This window comes from Chrysoperla carnea, chromosome 1 (genome assembly GCF_905475395.1).
Source record: "Chrysoperla carnea chromosome 1, inChrCarn1.1, whole genome shotgun sequence".
Lineage (NCBI taxonomy): Eukaryota > Metazoa > Arthropoda > Insecta > Neuroptera > Chrysopidae > Chrysoperla > Chrysoperla carnea.
The window spans coordinates 45,543,478-45,564,074 of NC_058337.1; the positions used below are offsets into that span (position 1 = coordinate 45,543,478).

The 20,597-nt window shown below is 30.0% G+C and overlaps 1 protein-coding gene across 1 annotated transcript; it reads left to right on the forward strand.

Annotated features, from left to right (window-relative positions):
* Window positions 1–4,237: 4,237 nt before the first annotated feature.
* LOC123305265 (neprilysin-11-like) lies at window positions 4,238–16,359 on the forward strand. The gene is made up of 10 exons (XM_044886936.1): window positions 4,238–4,465; window positions 5,511–6,783; window positions 7,799–7,971; window positions 8,449–8,715; window positions 10,947–11,203; window positions 12,733–13,161; window positions 13,917–13,981; window positions 14,261–14,562; window positions 15,577–15,733; window positions 16,039–16,359. The coding sequence occupies exons 1-10, from the start codon at window positions 4,238–4,240 to the stop codon at window positions 16,269–16,271; spliced, it is 3,384 nt and encodes a 1,127-aa protein (XP_044742871.1). The 3' UTR covers window positions 16,272–16,359.
* Window positions 16,360–20,597: the final 4,238 nt, after the last annotated feature.

The following is a 20,597-nucleotide window of genomic DNA, read 5'->3' on the forward strand; positions in this document are numbered from 1 at the left end:
AGACAGCAAACCATAAATATAAAAAGTCGGAAATTTTCCGTAGAATTCAATGCACTATTTATTTACACTTTTAAATTAAGGGATCACATAGAAAATAGCGACCATAGTTGGTCAAAAACGGTTCATTCAAATTTTATTTTTGCCTTGTTTAAAGAAAAAGCTTGCTTTTGTGTCGCAACCTGATATTAGATGAAATAGACAAACGAATTGTTTTTAATACTTTAGAAATTTGAGATTGCGAAATTGATACAATTATACACTTCGTTTTCTTTTAGCTTTCCGGGTTTAAAAAATAATATTTTGGTATTCAATGACGCTAGCTGCTTTAATAATACCAATACATCTGTGTCTTTGCCATATATTTTTATAATTTCTTCTTCCTTTTGTAATTCGATAGCGGCAGTTATTATGAGTCTATCGATATCTTCAACAGCTGTCATTACACATTGTATATTTTCTGTAATTCTGTACATAACACAAAAATAATTAAAAAAAAATTTTTTCATTACAAAGTAATTTTTTTTTTTTGGGAGCATTATCAGTCAAATTTCTTTCCAAGAGCTGGTTTTTTCAATTGTCTACGCATACTGACTTTAGTAATCTAGCATCATTCAGATAACCGTCAAAAACAAAAAATGATTTTGTGTGTAGTTTGTAAACAATTTCAAAGTTTATAGCATAGTTTTACTAGATGCTAAACAAATTTGTGTAGAAAAAAAACCTCTATCAATTACGAAGACTTCACTAAAAATTGTACCAACTAGTAGCAAATATACCAGATAAAAAAATTGAAGAAATAAAATATAGTATTTTAAAATGTTTCGCAACCGATTTTTCGACCGAAATTTCGCATATTACCGATCAATTAATCAAGCGCGCAATATTCGCCCATATTCAAAAAATTTTCACCAAGTGTCGTTAAAAAATATAATTTTTTCAAAGAGATACAGGCGTTTCAAAAAAATTAGAGTTTTAACGATTTTTTATTAATAACTTATTAATTAATTTTTTGAAATAGGATTGGGCTACATCGATTCGAAATAAAGAGTTACACATTTTTTGTATGAAACTTTTTCTGTTACGAAGCGTATTTTTAAAAAAAAAAACCGTTTTTGACCAACTTTGGCCGCCAGTTTCTATGTAATTTTTTATAAAAGTGTAAAAAAACTGTATTGCTGTTTTGCTGTATCTTGACTTTGGCCCGAAAAATATAGAAAGACCAATCTATATCTTTATTTTTTTAATTATTTGTAATGAAATTAAGATTTATTTTTTGAATTTATAAATCCTTTTACAAAAGATATTCTGAAATATTAAAAATATTTAATTTAAGATACTTGCTATAACTGTTTAAAAATTCTAGATTAATATTATGTAGGTTATTTATTGCAAGATAACATTTGAATTTTAAAATGTTTAAATTTTATCCTAGCAATTTGGAAAAAATCAATTCTGGAGGCAAGATGTTAATCAAAGAAATATTTAGATATTTAATTAGGGTGTTAAAACGTCGCTTCCGGAATAGTTTAATTTTCATTTAATTATATCAAGCTAAGACGTTTTATTACCTAAACCTTGCCAAGAAAAATCATAATCGGATTAAGTAAACTTTGAGTCATTTGAATTTTTTTTATTTAACTTAATAAACATGTGTCTTGAAAACGAAGTGAAAATATATAAGTTCATATGTGAACGTGCCTTTTTCTTTTTCGGAAATCTATGACCCATTCAATTTTTTGGTCCATAGTTCAAGACAGTCTGTATATTTAGTAACTTGAGTGGAAAAAATATAGTTTAATCATTTGTTTAAATATTTCAGAATTGTAGCAATGTATTGTGGTTCAGTATATGTTATATTTGTGGTAATGAGAAAATATCATTCTTTATGGCCATATCATGTTGATATTGATGAGATGCCATATGTAAATCGTATATATAATTTATGTTTGGCCATATATCAAGTACGTGCGGTAAAAGAATTTTCACTCGAAGAAGACTTATATGCAAAATTATTATTTTTATTACGCTCAACAGAAGTACGAATTTTCTATACTAGATATCCAGAGCATGCAAATGATACAGGTTATTTGAGATGGACGACAAATGAAAGCGAAGCTGATGCCGCTCCTTAGGACAGACCTAGAATAATGGCGGATTAATAAAATAAGATATTAATAAACTTATATGCATATTAATAATTGTTTCACATTATTTATATTTTTTTTACTTTTATGCAATAAAACTATTTATTTTAAATTATTCTTATATGTATTTATGTGTTCTAGGAACGTATAAGATCCTGCCAAAAAGAAACCTTGCATATTTTGAAAATATGTAAATTCTAATGGTGAACTTTATATATATATATTTTTTTAAAACCCATCGATTCCGAAAATCGTATCTACAAAAGTACTTTTTAGGGTTCCGTTATAAAAAATGATAAAAGGAATTTATACAGTTTAGCATACCACGGACATAAAGTATAAACAATCAAGTTCTGTTTTTTTTTTTTTACTTTTGAATTCTAAGTGCTTTGAAACACTTAATCGGAAGTTTTAAGCACAGGCTTGTAAATAAGGCATGTAAGAAAAGGTTGTGTTTAATCGTAATTGTTCTTCTAAGAGAAATGGTGCTCGGGTAATTTGTGAAATTGTCACCATTGAGGCAAATTAAAAATTTTATGGAAACACATCATTTAATTACACATCATAACATGATTGCGAAAATGATCATACTATTTTTGAAAAGAGGGTTAGTATTTGCTTTAATACTTTACCCAGTTAGTATCACATCTTCAACCTTCCTTTGTTATATCGCTAAAATTTTTATGAATTCATAAAGCTAAAGCTCTTATCTTTGATAATTTTACATTTATTATATGAATTTTAACAAAAAACATATCCTTAGATTTGTCTTGAAAGACTATATGAGTATCCTAGGAAAAGACAATGATAAAAGAACAATTAAACGTGGAGGCTGTATTCCTATTCTATAAAGTGGAAAAAATTGTATTTCAACCATTACTGGATGTCTTAGATCATCCAAATACCCTATCCAAAATTCAAAATATGCTGCTTATTGTACAAAAATATAGTCTCCTACAACTTCCGGTCACATTCGCAAGTGGCTTTTTCAAACTCTGTATCGTAATTGATAAGAAATAGAGGACCACTAAATTAAAATGTTCCTCCAAATCTGTTCTTTCATAATTTAAAATATGGCGTTTAAAGTGAAAATAATAATCTCCTAAATTAAAATGATCTTTAGATATTCAAATTAAGATGAGCATTTCTGTGGGCTGTATTATGCATTTTGTTAAAATATATCCCCTTAAGGACCCACAATAAAAATATTTAGCTAGATTATAAAATTATTAATTAGCTAGACCGGTTTCGATTGCTTTGGAAATCCTCTTCAGTAGCATTAAACCTCTTAAAATTAAAACAATCTTAAAATTAAAAAATATTTACAAATCCGAAAGAGACCGCATCACACTGAAACAAATAATAATAAAATATTACATAATAATAAAATAATAAAATTTGTATTAGAACAAGACTTTTTATATTAAATATTATATAAGATAGTATTTTTGTATTGCGAAATGTAACAGAGTGGAATAATTTTTATAATATACGAAATACATATGTCTTATTATTACACGGACCCGTTGCAATTGCTATTCCCTTCGTTGTTAATCCGCCAATTAATGTTCATTAGACTTTTAAGTAAACTTTAGAAAGTTGTATCCACTGATCAGTTCGTGCAGATCCACTACTATTCTTCCACTCTCAAATATAAAAATTTCCATAATATTTTCCGAGTTCAATAAGGTGACCTCAATGGGCTAAATGGTGGCCATCATTCTCTTAAATTTACTTTAGCTATAACTTCGTATTACTTTTACCCGATGCAGGTATCAGCTTTGAATTTGGATTCGATATTTGAATTAATTCGTTGTAATTACAAAATCTATAACGGATAACGGTCCCATATCAGTCGGATATTATGTCGGCAAAATGTTGGCATTTCCACATAAGTAATTAATATTTTTTATCAATAATTTCTAAACCGCAATTTATTAGATATGAAACTAATAAACCAAATAGCGATAAAAAACATTAAAATTTTACATTTGTTAATTGAAATAAAAATCCGTTTTATTTTAGTATGCTTAAAAATTTATTTGTGTAAATAAACAATTTTAGTTGTTAGTGTAGATTAATTTTTTCTCATAATGCCTGTAAGGAGGACTTACGATGTTGAAACATCAAATTTAGAACAGATGCAGCCATTATTAAAAAAAAATCAGGAATATTTTAAGTCATACATATGCATGGTGTTAGTTACTTTGATAATTTGTTTAATATTTTTTTTAATTGCATTATTTATTGCTAATAATAAAAACCAAAATGTAAATCATGGTGATATCGAAAGTGAATCTGGATTTAATGCTTTAGAATTTGTAAGTAATAAGTTTTTAATGAAATTATTTTAATTTTGTCATCTATATTTAAATCTTCCTAGATAAAATTTTTTTAAACAAAGAATTGCCCAAGTGAAAGTTGTTCTATTTGAAGTTCTATCCGGATTCTGCTCAAATGGGTACTAGATTTTCAAAAGGCTGATTAGTCAAAAATTAAAAAAGCGATAAAAACTATAAAATCAATCACAAAAAGGTACCTATAAACATTTAACCAGGCATATAATTTCAAATTTACCCAGGAACTTCCTACCTATTTACTCAAATTTGCAAAATTCGCAAAGAATTTCAAAATTAGCGAAACTAAATGGTTAAAAAACAATTTTTCGAAAAGTGTGAAAAAAACTCTTTCGCCGTCTTTCGAAGTTTTACGCCAGAAATTCATGCTTCAGGGTATTATAAATACCTGAAACAAAGCCTGCGTAAAGCAAATTACCCCTGTATCGAACTAAGATATATATACGATTTGTGGAAAATTTACGTTTTCTCAGGCGTAGAAAGTTTCGAGGTGAAACTTTCTCAAATTTCACCTCCATGTTGTTTTAGGGATCATAAAAAACATGTATCCATTTTTGTTATTATTATTTTTTAATTGATTTTTTTGACACATTTTCGAAACTTCTATAGTTGCTACGCCGTTTTGCTGTATATTTTTTTTTTCAACACAGCAGTTACCTACTAGTCCAATATTTTTTAAACACTTTACAGATATAGTTCGAAAATTAGATAGTTTTATTCATTGACTCCAAGTATTATTATTTAGACATCAAGTTAGTGATCCTAGATGCTTAGGTATGGATAATAAATAGGTAAGTAAATTTTAAAACGACCGTTATAGAACACAAGATTGATGGCAGAGGAGTTCCTATCAAAAGTCGAAAGCCTGGTATCAGACTAATTTGTGCTTTTATTTTTGTTCCTCATAAATACAGAATTCGACAATCAGCTTCCCTGCTAGTAAATTTTTTTACCCAGTTTCATTGAAACTACTTTGTGCAAATTTTAATATCCTAATTGTTTGTTTAAGAATCGGGAGAATTCATCAATTTTAAAAACAACGTTAGAACACACTTCAACAACCAGAAAACATTATACTACTCCTATTTCAATTATTTTTATCAATCGAACAACATCATCATTGCCGATATCATCAAGCAATGATGAACTATCAAGTTCAACCACTGCTTCATCCGCCACAAATGGATCATCTACAGATCAATTACACTTGTCAGAAAAACTTCACCAGCATGGCTCCACTATTACGCCAACGAACATTATTTCCACTACACCTAGTGATGTAATTACAACTGACGGAATTATATATCTGGGTCTAAGAGAAATTTATTCCACTACGCCAAGTGATGTGATAACAACTGGCGTAGTTTCAGATCTGAGTGTAAAGGAATCTCATTCCACTGTAACAAGTGATATAACAACAACTGATGAAGTTACAGATCTGAGAGTAAGAGAAATTCATTCCACGACACTAAAAGATGTAATACCAACTGACGGAGTTACAGATCTGAGTGTAAGAGAAATTCTTTCCACTACACCAAGTGATGTAACAACAACTGACGTAGTTACAGATCTGGAAGTAAAGGCAATTAATTCAACTACATCAAGTGATGTAATAACAACTGACGGAGTTACAGACCTAGGTGTGTTAGAAATTCATTCCACTACACCAAGTGGTGCAACAACCACTGATGTACTTAAAGATCTGAGTATAAGAGAAATTCTTTCCACTACCCAAAGTGATGTAATAACAACTGACGTAGTTAGAGTTCTAGAAGTAAAGACAATTCATTCAACTACATTAAGTGATGTAATAACAACTGATGGAGTTACAGATCTGGGTGTAATAATTCATTCCACTACACCAAGTGGTGAAACAACTGACAAAGTTTCTTTAGCCACCACAGAATCAACACCTAAGGCATCCTCAACTACCAATTCTCCTATTAGGAGAATAGAAAGTTACTTGGTATCTAGTGATGATTCTAATTCAACTGCTTTGAATACATGTACAAGTAAATCCTGCCATTCTACAGCGTCAAGACTTTTAAATTTAATTGATAAAGATGTGGATAAATGTTATAATTTCTACGATTTTGCCTGTGGACAAAGGCATACCGTTAGATCCAACGAGGAGATGTTACAAAAATTTAATTATGATGTTTTTAAAAAAAGCTTGGACAAAATTAATAATTCATCAGACGAAGGGCAAAAAGGATTTCTACAATTTTATAAGAGTTGCATTGAACATGATCCATTAATGGTTGCATCTAATTTAAGCCAAAGTACGTGTACATTTATTTTTTAGATCCTAGTTAAGGACGGTAGAACCATTATGAACCAAGTAACATTTTTATATTTATAAAAAAAAAGAAAATGTGTTTTCAAGTTGTAACGTTTTAAGTTGTGTTTCACATTAAAAAAATCAATTGTTCGGGAAGTAAGTGGTTGAGACTTCTCGGGGAAAATGAAGCTATATGGTACTTGGATGAGTTTGATATGAAAGAATTATTAAAAATTATGTTCTTTTTCTTGCCCACATACCAAAATCTTTAATTTAAATTTAGTATTTATAATATATCCATTTAAATCTTTTTATATTTAAAATCAGAAACCTTTCAGATTGCGGAAAAGTCAATGTTCCAACTGATATATCAACGTCCATCCTTTCAAAATTTCAAACTTCTATCAATAGCAAAATAGGCTGGGCGTTGATATATCAGTCGGGACATTGCCTCTCCCCCCTCTGAAGGGTTTCTGATTTTAAATAAAATAAAATAAAAAACATTAAAAAAAATTATTAAAGTTGGAGCGGCTATTGAGGACTTCCTGAGAATGGCTATTTTATGTATTCCTTGACGCGACTATTTTTAAGATGGGTGAATTTCTACTTACAAAGTAAGTTTTTCATAATTAGCTCGAAAACCATGGGTTAAATGAAAGTAAGTTTCAAACCTTTTTTTGTTTAATATCTAGAGTTAATATGAAAATTGGCTTAGGGATTTTAATTATTATAATTAAAACATCTAAAAAAATTTAAATAAAATATGAATAGATAAAAAAGTTTTGGTAAACAATAATTTTTACATCTGAGGAAATATTTTTTTAAATAGACTTTAGAAATTCCAAGAAAGGTTACGGAGGAGTTGAGTCCTATTAAACATTGACAGTCTTGTTCCATAACTACTTGACTAGTGCCTCGAAAAAAATTGATGCTTTTAGTCAGTATGTACACATTTCTACGATAAGCTTATTTTTAACTTTCGTATTAAAATAAAAATTTTACATTTTAATTTGCAGTATATGAAATAGTCAAACAAAATGTTAATGGCTTTATTTTGAATGAAAATGATACAATACTGGTTGATGGATTGCATATAAGTGAACTAATATCAAAAATGATTTTGTTAAATCATGCTCCATTATTTGATGTTGACTTTGTTTTGGATGAGAGTAGAACATACATTTTTAAGGTAAATAAATTATTTTTAAATTCGGACTCACGGACAATGAGTAGTCCACAAGCCCACGTTTGAAAACTTATTGATTATGTTGAGACTTTGTATATGAGTTCTTTAGGTCCTTGCGGTTAACGTTTTACACAAAAAAAATTATCGACAAAAAGGCGTTCTTTTTTACGGAGCTCTGAAAATTTTTGTTTGCGACCACAAACTTTAAATTAAAAGATATGCTAAACAAAAATTTAGTAGAACAACAATTGAAAATCATTTTACTCGACATTCAATATAATACGGTGTTCTTTAATGCCAGGCAAAATGATTTTTCGTTTTTATTCGATTATCTTTCTTTTAAAATAACAAAAAACGAATATCCATTAATTTAAAGCTTGGAGGTGCGAAATTTTCCAAGCCCTGTGTAAAAAAACACCTCGCTTTTTGTTAGAATAGGGTAATTACTATTTTCTAATATTAATATCTATTCATATTTAGGTAATGCCTCCAAAATTTAAAATACTTTCAACAATTATGGCAAAATGTAAATTTGAATATGAATCTGAATTAAGGTATTCAGAAACTTTAAGTGATTTTTATAGTCAGTGTGTTCGAAGTGATGTGTATAAGAATATTTATATCCAACATATGGATACAATTTTAAATGTAGTGAAGGCTTTTGATGACATTCAAAATGCTACTAAAAAGGATGAATTATTGAAAGAGCTGAAAGTATCTTTTGAAGATTATTATGAGTTCTATCAGGTAAGAGATTACTCTTTAAGCTCTGTGTTTTATCCGATTATGACTTTTGAATTATTATATTCTGGGATGATAGATCTCTTGTGGTGTTCAATCTATTATTGATTTTATAAAAAACAACTTTATTATATTATTTCAGCCCTTCTAAAGCGGCAAAGTGTTAGTTATATCGTTCGAATGCGTGCTACCTTTGATTTAATTTAGAATGCCTTGAGAGACAGACGACAAATTTTTTAATCAATGTCTTGGATTTTGAATCTTTACCAATTTACTAACCAAAAAACGGGATATTAAGGACGGGTTCCATAAATTGTGGTATACGCGCTGCCATTCAGCTGGTATTATACATGGTGGGTTATTTTATCTTTAATGGCTAATAGCTCGTTTTGTAGTTAACCAATAAAAAAATAACTTAAACAAATGTTGCGTAGATTGATGGAGGACATCATGTTCTGAAATCCGATTGGACATAGTTCTTCGAGTTTCTTTAATAGCCAATGTAGATCTTAAACAGTAAGAGATAGAATAACACTTTGAATTAGAAAGATGCTCCTCATAAAAAACTAACATTTTTTGTCTAAACATTTTTCAGAAAATCGTCAGTTTTCGGAGTAAATGTGACTTAAAACATTATTGCATTTAATCGCTAGAAAACTACGGAAAAAAGCTTTAGCCAAAAGTTGTCAAGGGCAATAGACGACATTTGCCTGTGTATCGATATCGATAAACTTTGAGCGTACTTTCTTTCGATTAAATGCAATAACGACATATTTTTATTCATATTTCCTCCGAAAGCTAAGTTTTTCACAAAAGTTAGACTTTTACAAGAGTAAACTCTCTAATTTAATCAACCGCAAAAACCGAAATACCGCCTAAATTAATCAACCTAGCAATGATGACCATGGAAAACACAAAAGCAAAAGTAAAAATTAACAACAAGCTGAGCGAACCCTTTGACATTACAACTGGTGTCAAGCAGGGAGATGGACTTTCAACAACACTGTTTATAATAGCCTTACACAAAGCCATAAAAGACACTGATCAAAGGGGAACAATATTCTACAAGTCGTCACAAATATGTGCATACGCTGATGACGTAGGTATATTTGCTAGAACCAAAGGCAGATTGATAGAAGTATTTAGAGAAATACAGGAAAATGGTAAAAAATTGGGATTGGTAATTAACGAAAGCAAGACAGTCTACATGAAGATCTCGGCCTCACAAGATCGGAGGACGATGGATGACTTGACAATAGACGACATAACATATAAGGCGGTAGCAGAATTTAAATACCTAGGGGAGCTTGTAAACAACGAAGGAAGAACTAGTGCCGCCATAAAAGAAAGGATCCGAAGTGGAAATCGAGCCTACTTTGCTAACATCACACTCCTGAAAAACAAACTCATCTCCCGGAAGACCAAAATGACAATATACAAAACTCTAATACGGCCCATTATTACCTACGGCACTGAAAGTTGGACATTAACATTGGAGGATCAAGAAAGAATCAGGAGATTTGAAAGGAAAGTAATAAGAAGAATATATGGGGCTATCCGAGAGAACGAAGATGACTGGCGTATCCGAACCAACAGAGAAATCCTTGAAATCCTACAGGGAGAAGACATTGTGAAGTTCATTAAATCACAAAGACTCAGGTGGTTCGGACACGTTCAGAGAATGGAAAACACACGAATGCCAAGGGAAATACTTGAAGCAAAGATGTATGCCACTAGAAGAAGAGGAAGACCTCGACTCAGATGGTTGGACCAGGTGCTGGGTGACTTGAAGGTGATGAGAGTCACTGGATGGGGATCTGCAGTCAAGGACCGCTTTGCTTGGAGGCGTATTGTAGAGGAGGCCAAGGCCCACCCCGGGCTGTAGCGCCATTTGATATGATATATGAAACTCTCTAATTTAAAGTGTTATTATATCTCTTACCGTTTAGAATCTAAATTGGATATTAAAGAAACCCATCGAACTAGGTTCAATCTGATGTCAGAACATGATGTCCCTTATCAAACTATGCAACTTTCGCTTAAGTTATTTTTTGATTGATTTGCTACAAAACGAGCTATTAGCCATCATAGATTTAAATAACCCACCCTATTCTCATACCACAAAAAATGGTATGAGAATACCTTTCCGAATAAAAATTTAAATTCAAATCTCATACTCAATTTATTTTCAGAAACATAAAAAGAAACTAAAATATTACTGCTAATTAATTTTTTAGAAACTTCCAAATATTTTGGATCTTGAATATTCTGAAAGAGCACAAGGTATAAGTGATTGTTCTGAAAATGAAAAACTTTATGAAGCAACGATTGAAGAATGGAATACAGTGTTCAATGAGAGATATGATTCAGTAAAGATTGATTGGATTTATCTATTTAAGAATTTAGTTGGGAAAAATATTACACCAGATGCAAAAGTTCAAATATATTTCAAACCCTTTTTTAACGACTTATTTGAAAAGAAGCTAACAGTGAAGTAAGTAAGCAAAATTTTACCTTTTTTACCATGTGTCAATGAGACACGAGACAAAAATTATATATGCAAGCGTGTTAGTCTATATGGTGGAAGCATATACAGCCAACCCCCCCCCCCTCCATTTAACTTGAGATTAAAAAATTTTAAAAATACACTATGAGGTTGATCTACACTTGCAATGTATTTTTAAAAATCAATACTTGCTAATTGTTGATAAGGGATATAGAGACATACTTTCAATTCAAAAGTCATTTTAGCAAAAACTTTTCTTCGAAACATTTTTTCGAAAAATGAATACATTCAACAGAAATCTACAGCAAAATATTGATTTTCATATTAGAAGTAACAGATGATACCTATTCATTTAATATCATGTTTAAGGTTATTTGGGGGTAATCTTTATAGGTGTAAAAAAATGGTGAAACCAATTTTTCAGTAACGAATTCGAATACCGAATACTTGCGATAAATAAGAAATATTCTACAAAATTTTCTCCTAGATTCATGCAGAATGTATTCGTTTGCCGAAAAAATGTTTCGAGCAAAATTGGTTGGCTTTGTTATGGAACACAACTTTTCAATATAAAGTATATCTCTATTTCGTATTAGTACAAGAGTTAACTTTTAAAAGACCTCGTAAGTTAATGTCAATCTCATAGTGCTGAACCAGTACAACTTTTTCAGTTGTATAATTTTTTTAAAACTTCTCTTTATACAATGTTTTTTCGAGGTCTCAAGTTAAATGGTACGCTCAATTAAATTCCCAAGATTTCTAGAGGTGTTTTCTGAATGAAATATAGAAGTAAATTTATAGGTAGCCTTGTGGTTTATTGACTCTAATATCCTATCGACTAGGCCCAGTTTGTTAATAATATAAAAAACAGCGGGTCAAAGTTAAACAAAAATTTCATTTATAAAAATGGTTTTGAGGAATCTACATGATTTCAAATAAGTTTTACATAAAATAATTTTTTGGTTGAAATTCCAAATTTTGTAATAAAAGTAATTCCAAACAAAATTTTTCTGTAGAGAAATTATGCAAAACAATTGTAAAATTAAACAATTGACTGAGTTAATTGTTGAAATACCATGTATAGACAGTGTTGATTACTCTATCACATAACACATACATACATGTCACACAAATATAACTGATATCCCCATATAATAGATACTATACAATTTGCGCATAATTTGCGCTCTCACGGGTAAACAGTGATGTTTACGAAAGAATGTTTCAAACAAAAGTTGTTTAGTTTTTTATAAGAAATATTGAAACTTATGTTCCATCAATAACGGTTTACAAGAAGAGTAATTGACCTATGTTGCTCATTTACGAAATTGACCTCACTTTTTACGCCCTGAGCACCAAAATTTTGTTCATAGCATCATTATTTTTAAGCGTTACAAACTTGAGACTAAACTTAGTATACCTTGGTATATTTCATATACATGGTATACAAATATAAAAGCTTGTGAAGAATAATTCGTATAATTTTAAAAGGGTAATTAGAAATTTTTTATTTTTAGAAAAATGCACAATTTACTTGTTGCAACATTTATTCGCGATTATTATATTGAATTAATGTTACCAGATCAACAATGTTTAGAAAAAACAATTCAACTACATCCAGAAGTAGCATCGAACTTATATCATGATTATTTGAAACGAAATATATCAAAACTGCAAGATACTGTAACAAATATTTTCGATAACATAAAGAATACTTTTAATAACACCGTTTTTAATAATTCAATTGCTTTCGATTTAAACATGAAACAGGACATGTCAACAATATTGAATGATATTCAATTAGATTTTTATAAACCTTTTCCAAAGAATGCCATTGTAAGTGAAGCATGTGACAAATACTTAGATTGTTTTCTACGTGCATCGAAAGAATTCCGTCAACGTAAATATTTGGCTTGGAATCAAAACATTGCAGAATCTAATTACATGTAAGTACTATACAATGATTTTTTAAAGGTCCATCCAACGTTTTACCAGATAAAGTGCTGCGAAAAATTAGGCGATCTATCTAAACTAACCTTTTAACAAAGTTGCTCCGTTTGGGTCTGCACATTGCACAATCCCAAAGTTAGAAATTTCATTTCTTTTATAAAGGAGAATCAAAAGATAGGATTTTGGACATTACTGAAAAGTTAAAAAATTTTTATATAATAGTTTATGATCTTCTGAAGATAGGTAACTCCCGGGAAGCTTTATTCTTTGAACGATTTGTAGCTATTCAGCAAAAAGATTTGACGTTGACAGCTTCTGCAGTATTCCTGCAGCAGTTGTTTACTATCAAACTCAAGCGTTTGGTATACAATAATTCGCATATAAGTCCGTGGAAGGGAGCAAGGATACTTTCTACCTTCTGAACACCACCGAGTTACGCTCCTTTTCCCACATAATATTTGCCTTTTTAAGGATGATTTCATTCAGGAGTTGTATGATACACCTGATTGTTTGGTATCAACTTTGTGGAAATAAATCTGTTCTGGAACTCTGGAATAATATTTATTTTGAAATTCAGAAAAATAATATGTGAAGTAAAACTATTTCTGAAAAAGTCAGAAAAAGTCTGAAAGTATCAAATAAATTATTAATCAATCATTTAATGACAGAAAATGGTAATACATTGAAACCCTTTTGGAAGTCCCAGATCAAATTTATTTTCACAATAGTGCTAATACTTTATTTTTTTTAGGTGGTTTCATACTGCACGTGTTTACGACATGAATCCAGTGACAGTGTATCAAGCTTATAAAATTGGTATGTAAGAACTAAAAAGGGATAAATATTACTCTATAGTTAGATTTGATCTAATTAGAGCGAGATTTGGTCTTGCTGCTTTAGATGAAATGTAAGAAGAACTGTATACTGCTGCAGGTATACCACGGTAAAGGCAGCAGGTATACTAGATTCAGTGGAAACAATTCGCTAGAGTTTGTTTAGTTAGAGAAAATCTCACTCTAGCTATAGTATATTTGTGCCCTAATAAAACTTGACATAAAATTTTACTACATCTTTAATTAAATATTTTATTTGCAGCTATTCCTTATGGAATGTTTTATGGCTACAACAGTAATTTAGAAGAATTGCCATCTTACTTATTAATGTCAACTATTGGCCGAAAATTAGCTTATCATTTGGCAAATTATTTTAGTATAATTGGCTTGGCACTATTGCGACAAAAGTTTAACAAAACAATTAGTTATTTACATGATGTTGACGTATCATGTGCCACCAAAGAATCTTATAAAGAATATGATAACGATATTTTAAGTTGTATTATAAATCAATATAATGAACCACAAAATTTAGAAATCAAATCAAAGCCTGCTTTCTTTGACGTAAGTAATTTTTGTATATTGGCTGAACACGCAGCTGAGCTTGTAATATAGATATAATAAAAGTGATTCTCGTAGAAAATTCAAAAATTCTCTATGCAAATTCTATCAGTGACTATATTTTTTCTTTTAATTTGTATATTCTGTATATCGGTCGCAGCCAACTAGCTTAATTAGCCGTTCAATTATCAGCTTAAACGCCGACAAACGGTCTGAACGATATCACCTATTTAAGCAAACAGCTAGTCAAATAACCAGTATCGATAACGTTTAACAACTTGCCAAGCCTAGTCATTTAAATTATATTTCACTTTCTGCTACCTAGCGCTGAAATCCACTCACTGTCAATATGGCGCAGTCAAGCAACAACATTTTTGGCGTTTCTCACATTTTGATTGCGTTTATGCAAAGAAAGTAATGGATCAGTGTAATGACAAAAAGTGGGAACGAGAGTTTCAGATACAAATTATGGCGACGAAATTTCAAAAAGGTCAAATTTCTTTGACAGAGGCTATTCCAAATCACCATTGGTGGCCAGGGATTTCAAAAATGTAGCTGTAAAAATGCTTTGAAACAGTGTCGTAATAATAGATGTAATTGTTTTAAAAGCAAAGATCTTTGCAGATCAAAATGCTATGGAAGTTAATCTTTCGTTACCAAATAATATTTTACTAACTTGCATGCGTACTTTGTCTTTAAGTTACGCTATTTGATATAGGTATACTATTATATAGGTATGAATGGCCTAAACATCAGTCAGTCAGTTCATTAAATGTCGTATTTTTCAACGCCAGTGGAAGGACACCGTTTAGTAAAAAGTCTTTTAACTGAATGGCTAATTATTTAAGTTGGCTGTGACATACATATAAAATAGATTTTATATGTATGTCAATAACAAAGCAACTTTTCACGACTAAATTGTTAATAAGCCAATAATTGTAATACAAGGTGTCCCTTAAAGGTCTGTTGAAATTTAAGTGGCTATTTTTAAGTAAAATCAGTTTCCAATCTTTACAGGTTACGGTTGATTATGTACTCAATCAAATTATATCTGATGGCTCTGCAATTCGTTTAGCTTATGATACAGCTTTTTCAAAACGATCTGATCAAAAATTACCATGGATAACAACAGAATATACAGATGAACAATTGTTCTATATTTCAGCAGTACAAGGTTTGTAAGAAATTTTGCATTTATTTGTTACTAGTGAAACGATATTATATTGTTTTCGAAGCTCAATTGTATTCTTCGGACAGAAAATGTAAGTCTTCTTGGAAGTTACTATGTCATAGGCAGATACTCATACAGTCAAATTTTATTTAAAAGAAATATGTAGGAGATATTTTCGAAAGATCCCCAATCGATATTGGATTTTTTGATACTGTCCATATAGCCTTCCAAAAATGACTTCGTAGACGCCCAATGTGTTAAGTGAAAGCTTACATTTACAAAGTTAATAAAATATCTTATCTTTTTAGAGTTTTGTGATTCGAACGAAGACGACTTATTTACATTCAGTAATAAATTGTATCAAGATGGAATGTTGCCAAAACAGGTGCGAGTATTTGATTTCTTAAAAAGTGATACCAATTTTGCGTCAATATTCAAATGTCCAAACGGTACAAAATATAATCCAGATGGAAAATGTATCACATTCCCATATCTTGTAAAACCCACACCTGATCCGGAAGATAACGAATTTGTGTCCTAAATTTTGAAGAAACTAGCCTGATGAGCGAGATAGCCTCATGTTAATTTTAATTTATTAAACCAAAAAATGTACACAGTTAATATTTGAATAAAACATTTTTAGTATCCAAAGATAGTAGCATTTTTTAAAAACTTTTACGGATAAAATTTGATTCTGACAGCTTGAATACTATATTAAACAGTATTCAATGAATAATTCATTTTTTATGAAAATATGTATATTTACAAAGCATTCGAATCGAGTGAAATGGACTATCTATATTGAAATACGATATACACAATACAAATATTGAATGAAATACTCATACGCACCTCTATATAAATGTATTATAATATAACATATTATATTGTGGTTAATTTTTAAGGAAATCCGCAATAACGTAAGATAAGGGCTCATTAATAAAAATTGTTTTTTGACTTGTAAAATTGTGGAAGTTATCAACATACACATTTAAAAACTCTTATTTACAATACTAAAAATATTACAAAATATTAATTTTTTTATATAGGTAAAATCTTTTGATAGCGAGAGGGTATGACTACAATTATACCTTCGGTGATTGGGTAATACGAATATTTCGACACCTGTATTATTTACGATAAAATTTTCAAGGATTCGATTATTTTTGGGTATTTTTATAATCTAATCATATTAAAATTTAACGTTGAAGTATTTTCTGTAGAACTGTTTTATATCTTAAAACGCAGCATCTGATATTAGGGAAAAAAATCCATTTGCACTCATATAAAAAACCCTTTTTTTAAAATTTTTTTGCTATTTTTTAAACCATTCATTTTTTTTCGAATTTTGTATAATAAAGAAAAATTTGAAATAATGACCACAAGCCATTACTCGATCCTTATTGGCCTTAGGCGTAACATAAGTTTACTTTTTTTTATACCATGTATATATGTAATAAAAACAAAATTTTGGTATAGGTGTTCATAAAATCAACTAATTAGTCTATTTTAGGTTGTAAGTCTGTGAACACGATAACTCAAAAACGAAAAAAGATATCAAGCTGAAATTTTTCAGCGTATTCAGGACGTAAAAAGTATCCGTAGGACCCATCTTGTAAATCGTTAGAAATAGAAAAAAGTTGTGATAGAGACAGAAAAATGTCAATTGTTTGTTTTCACTTGTTTTTAATTATTAATATACTGTGTGTTTAATTACTAGGGTCGTATTTGCAGTGTCAACGTATACGCAGTGTCAGCAGGTACTATGTTGTCATATTATATTTATTTTTATTATTGATGATATATAATTGAGTTTACTTAAGTTTAATATTTTGAGAGAAATTTACATTCAAAATTTTAAAATACAATTAGTTAAAATTTAGATACATGATAAATAGTTGTAAAATTTATTTTCTAAAACTTTGATCATTATACAAATTTCAATTTTTTCTGTCGGTCAACAAGTGCTTAATAAACACGTTTAAAGTTATTGTTAAACTATCAAATAATGTTATTCGATATCCTTTTGTTATACACAATACTTTGGTAAAAGTTAATGCACAATAAATGTTAAAAAACTTTGAATATTGACCATTGTTTGCGTATATCGTTATGATTTGCTGCGTTCCACCCCTCGACAAGACTGCGTTTGAGCTATAATTTATCATTGGTCATTATATTATGCTGGTGTTGGTGCAGTCTGTAAACAAGGTACAAGTACCATATGGTACAAGTACAAAAAAAAGAAAATATTTTTGAAAATTTTCTTTTCAGAATTCTGTTACAGTGTTGCGGTATCGTGCTTCCTGCAAAAAGAAAAAAGTAATAGTAGCAGTCTAGTTAATCGTGAAAAATGTTTTTTTTAACCCAAAACGAATATATCATCTATTCGTTGTTATCTCAATACCTCTTTATGCCATTTTATTTAGAGGGTTGTATATGAAAGTACCTATAGATATTGTCTCTTAAAATATTTCATCACATTTCTAATATCGTTGATTCCTTGTTCTATGTATTTATCACTTAAAATACTTATAAAATGCTGACAAAATTTGGTAAATATAAATAGAATACAACAACAATTGTATATTTTCAAATAAAAATGACTTTAAAGTCATTTTGTTTCTTAGGCACTGCTTTTACTTTTATTAAAAGCTTAATTAATTACTTTTAAATAGCTAAGTAAATAATATTAGCTTCATGACCGCCCCCAGGATGACATTTAAGGGGGGGGGGTACTTTCGATATCGAAAAAATCGTAACTATGGGTCGAGGTAGAACATTATCTCCAATTATGGGATATTCATATTAATAGAAAGGTTATCCTTATCAAAGTTTTCATATTTACCTCAACCCGTTAGGAAAACATTAATATCTCTCCATTTATTAAACAAAAGTACCTATAGTAAATCTCAACACATATTTTTGTAGAAAATTGAATTTTTTTTCTACAAAAAAGGAATAAAGCTTTAGGTAATTTTTCCACTAATCTAACCATTTAAAAGATATTGATAGACAAAATTTGGGGAATTAAAAAAATTCTTTTGTTTATTTTATACCTCGCTAATAAAACTCATACAATAGGAAATACATTGTTTGTAGAAAATTATCTGATCTACAAAAATGTTCTCTTTTGTTTATTAGATTACTGTAAGTGTTTAAAAGATATTAGTAACCTAAGTTCAAAGCATACCGATTTTCGAGAAAATACGATTTTAAATCTTTTATTTTTGGAAATATTTCTAAAAAAATTGAGTTTACAAAAGCTTTTCAAACTATTTATAGATAGACACAAGTAAGACAAAGTGTATGATGATAAGCAAACAAAAACAAAATGTGATTTGAGAATTCATTACACCATCGTGGAACAAGTGAACCAATAGTTATACCTTGGACCTCTTATAGTTGAAGACGGTAGATGTGCACATAAAATCAAGAGCTGTAGCTTTTAATTAATTTAATGGTTGTTACTGGCAAAGGTAGCTTTTAACTAATTCTACCTTCGCAAGGGTAGTTTTTGATTAATTTAAAGGTTGTTACTAGCAATCAAAAACATTTCTAAAACAAGACAGACTTGGCCGTGCTATGTGTGGCCTGTGACAAAAAGAACAGAATAACCTCTGAAAGCAGCAGAGATGTGGTTTTATTGATGAATTGAGCGTATTTACTGTACGTTTAATGGTGAGACATGGATTTTTTCGTATGGAACTGAAGTGGAAAAGAGTAGAGGAGGACAACCAATTTTTAATCTTATTTTGTGTATTTCACTGCAAGACAGGGGAGTGCAAGGGCACCACTTTGCACCCCTTCCGGGCGCGCATGATTAGCTTAACTAATTTAGATAAAATTATTCTAAATTATATAAAAATCCTCTACGATTAAAAAATAATAGCAGAATAAATGCTTTTTTACTTCAAGCTTTTAACGTAAGTACCAATATGATAAAATGAAGGATCAAATTTTTTGAGGGAATAATATTGTTAGAAGAACGTGAATATTAATTTTAATAAAATTGCCCTTAAATGATTTTAAAATGAACATTTTTCGTGGTTGCGCACTATTATTAATGGGGTTTAACCTCGGTTTCTCTGACATATACGCCTAAAACATAGGCCACCCACATCATTATTTGTTAATCTTTATTTATTAAACTACATCCATATATACAATTACATTTATGATCCAAGCGACGACAATGTGATCAATTCTACCGCCCCATTATTTATAACTGCTCACATTGCCGCTGCCTGGATTCGAACCCGCAACCTAAGTCTAAGTAAACAAACGGTTAAAGTCGGCCACCTAGGCTCTTGGTTGCGCACTAGTAAACGCAACCGCTGTCATTCGCCAGGCGTATTTCATCCCTGCCTAATTTGAATAAGCAAAGAAATAGTCAAAATCGAACTGTCTTGAAGTTAACTTTTTGTGACTTTGTCAACTTTAATACCGTAAGATTAATGAGAGGAAAATGAATCACCAAGTCGTCACATTACTAATAATACCTTGAGGGTATTCGTTGGGCGCGTAGTCATGGTAGGGACAATCAAATCGACGCCAGCGCTTCCAGTGGATTGTATAGTAAATGTCCAATTAAAATTATTGAAAATTAACAATTAATTAAACTTGTTGCATTAGAAATTGTGAAAATAAGAAAAAATATTTTTTAAATGTAAATTAACATAAATATTGATTTAAATTTGATAGAAAATATTATTAAATTTTCAATGTAAACCTTGTATACAAACCATATAATTATATCCATACAATTAAATTAATTAAGTGGTGTATCGTTACCATGGAAAATGCCACCAAGAAAACTCATGTACGGTATGATTTATATCGGGCAACGTCGGGTATAACTAGTAAT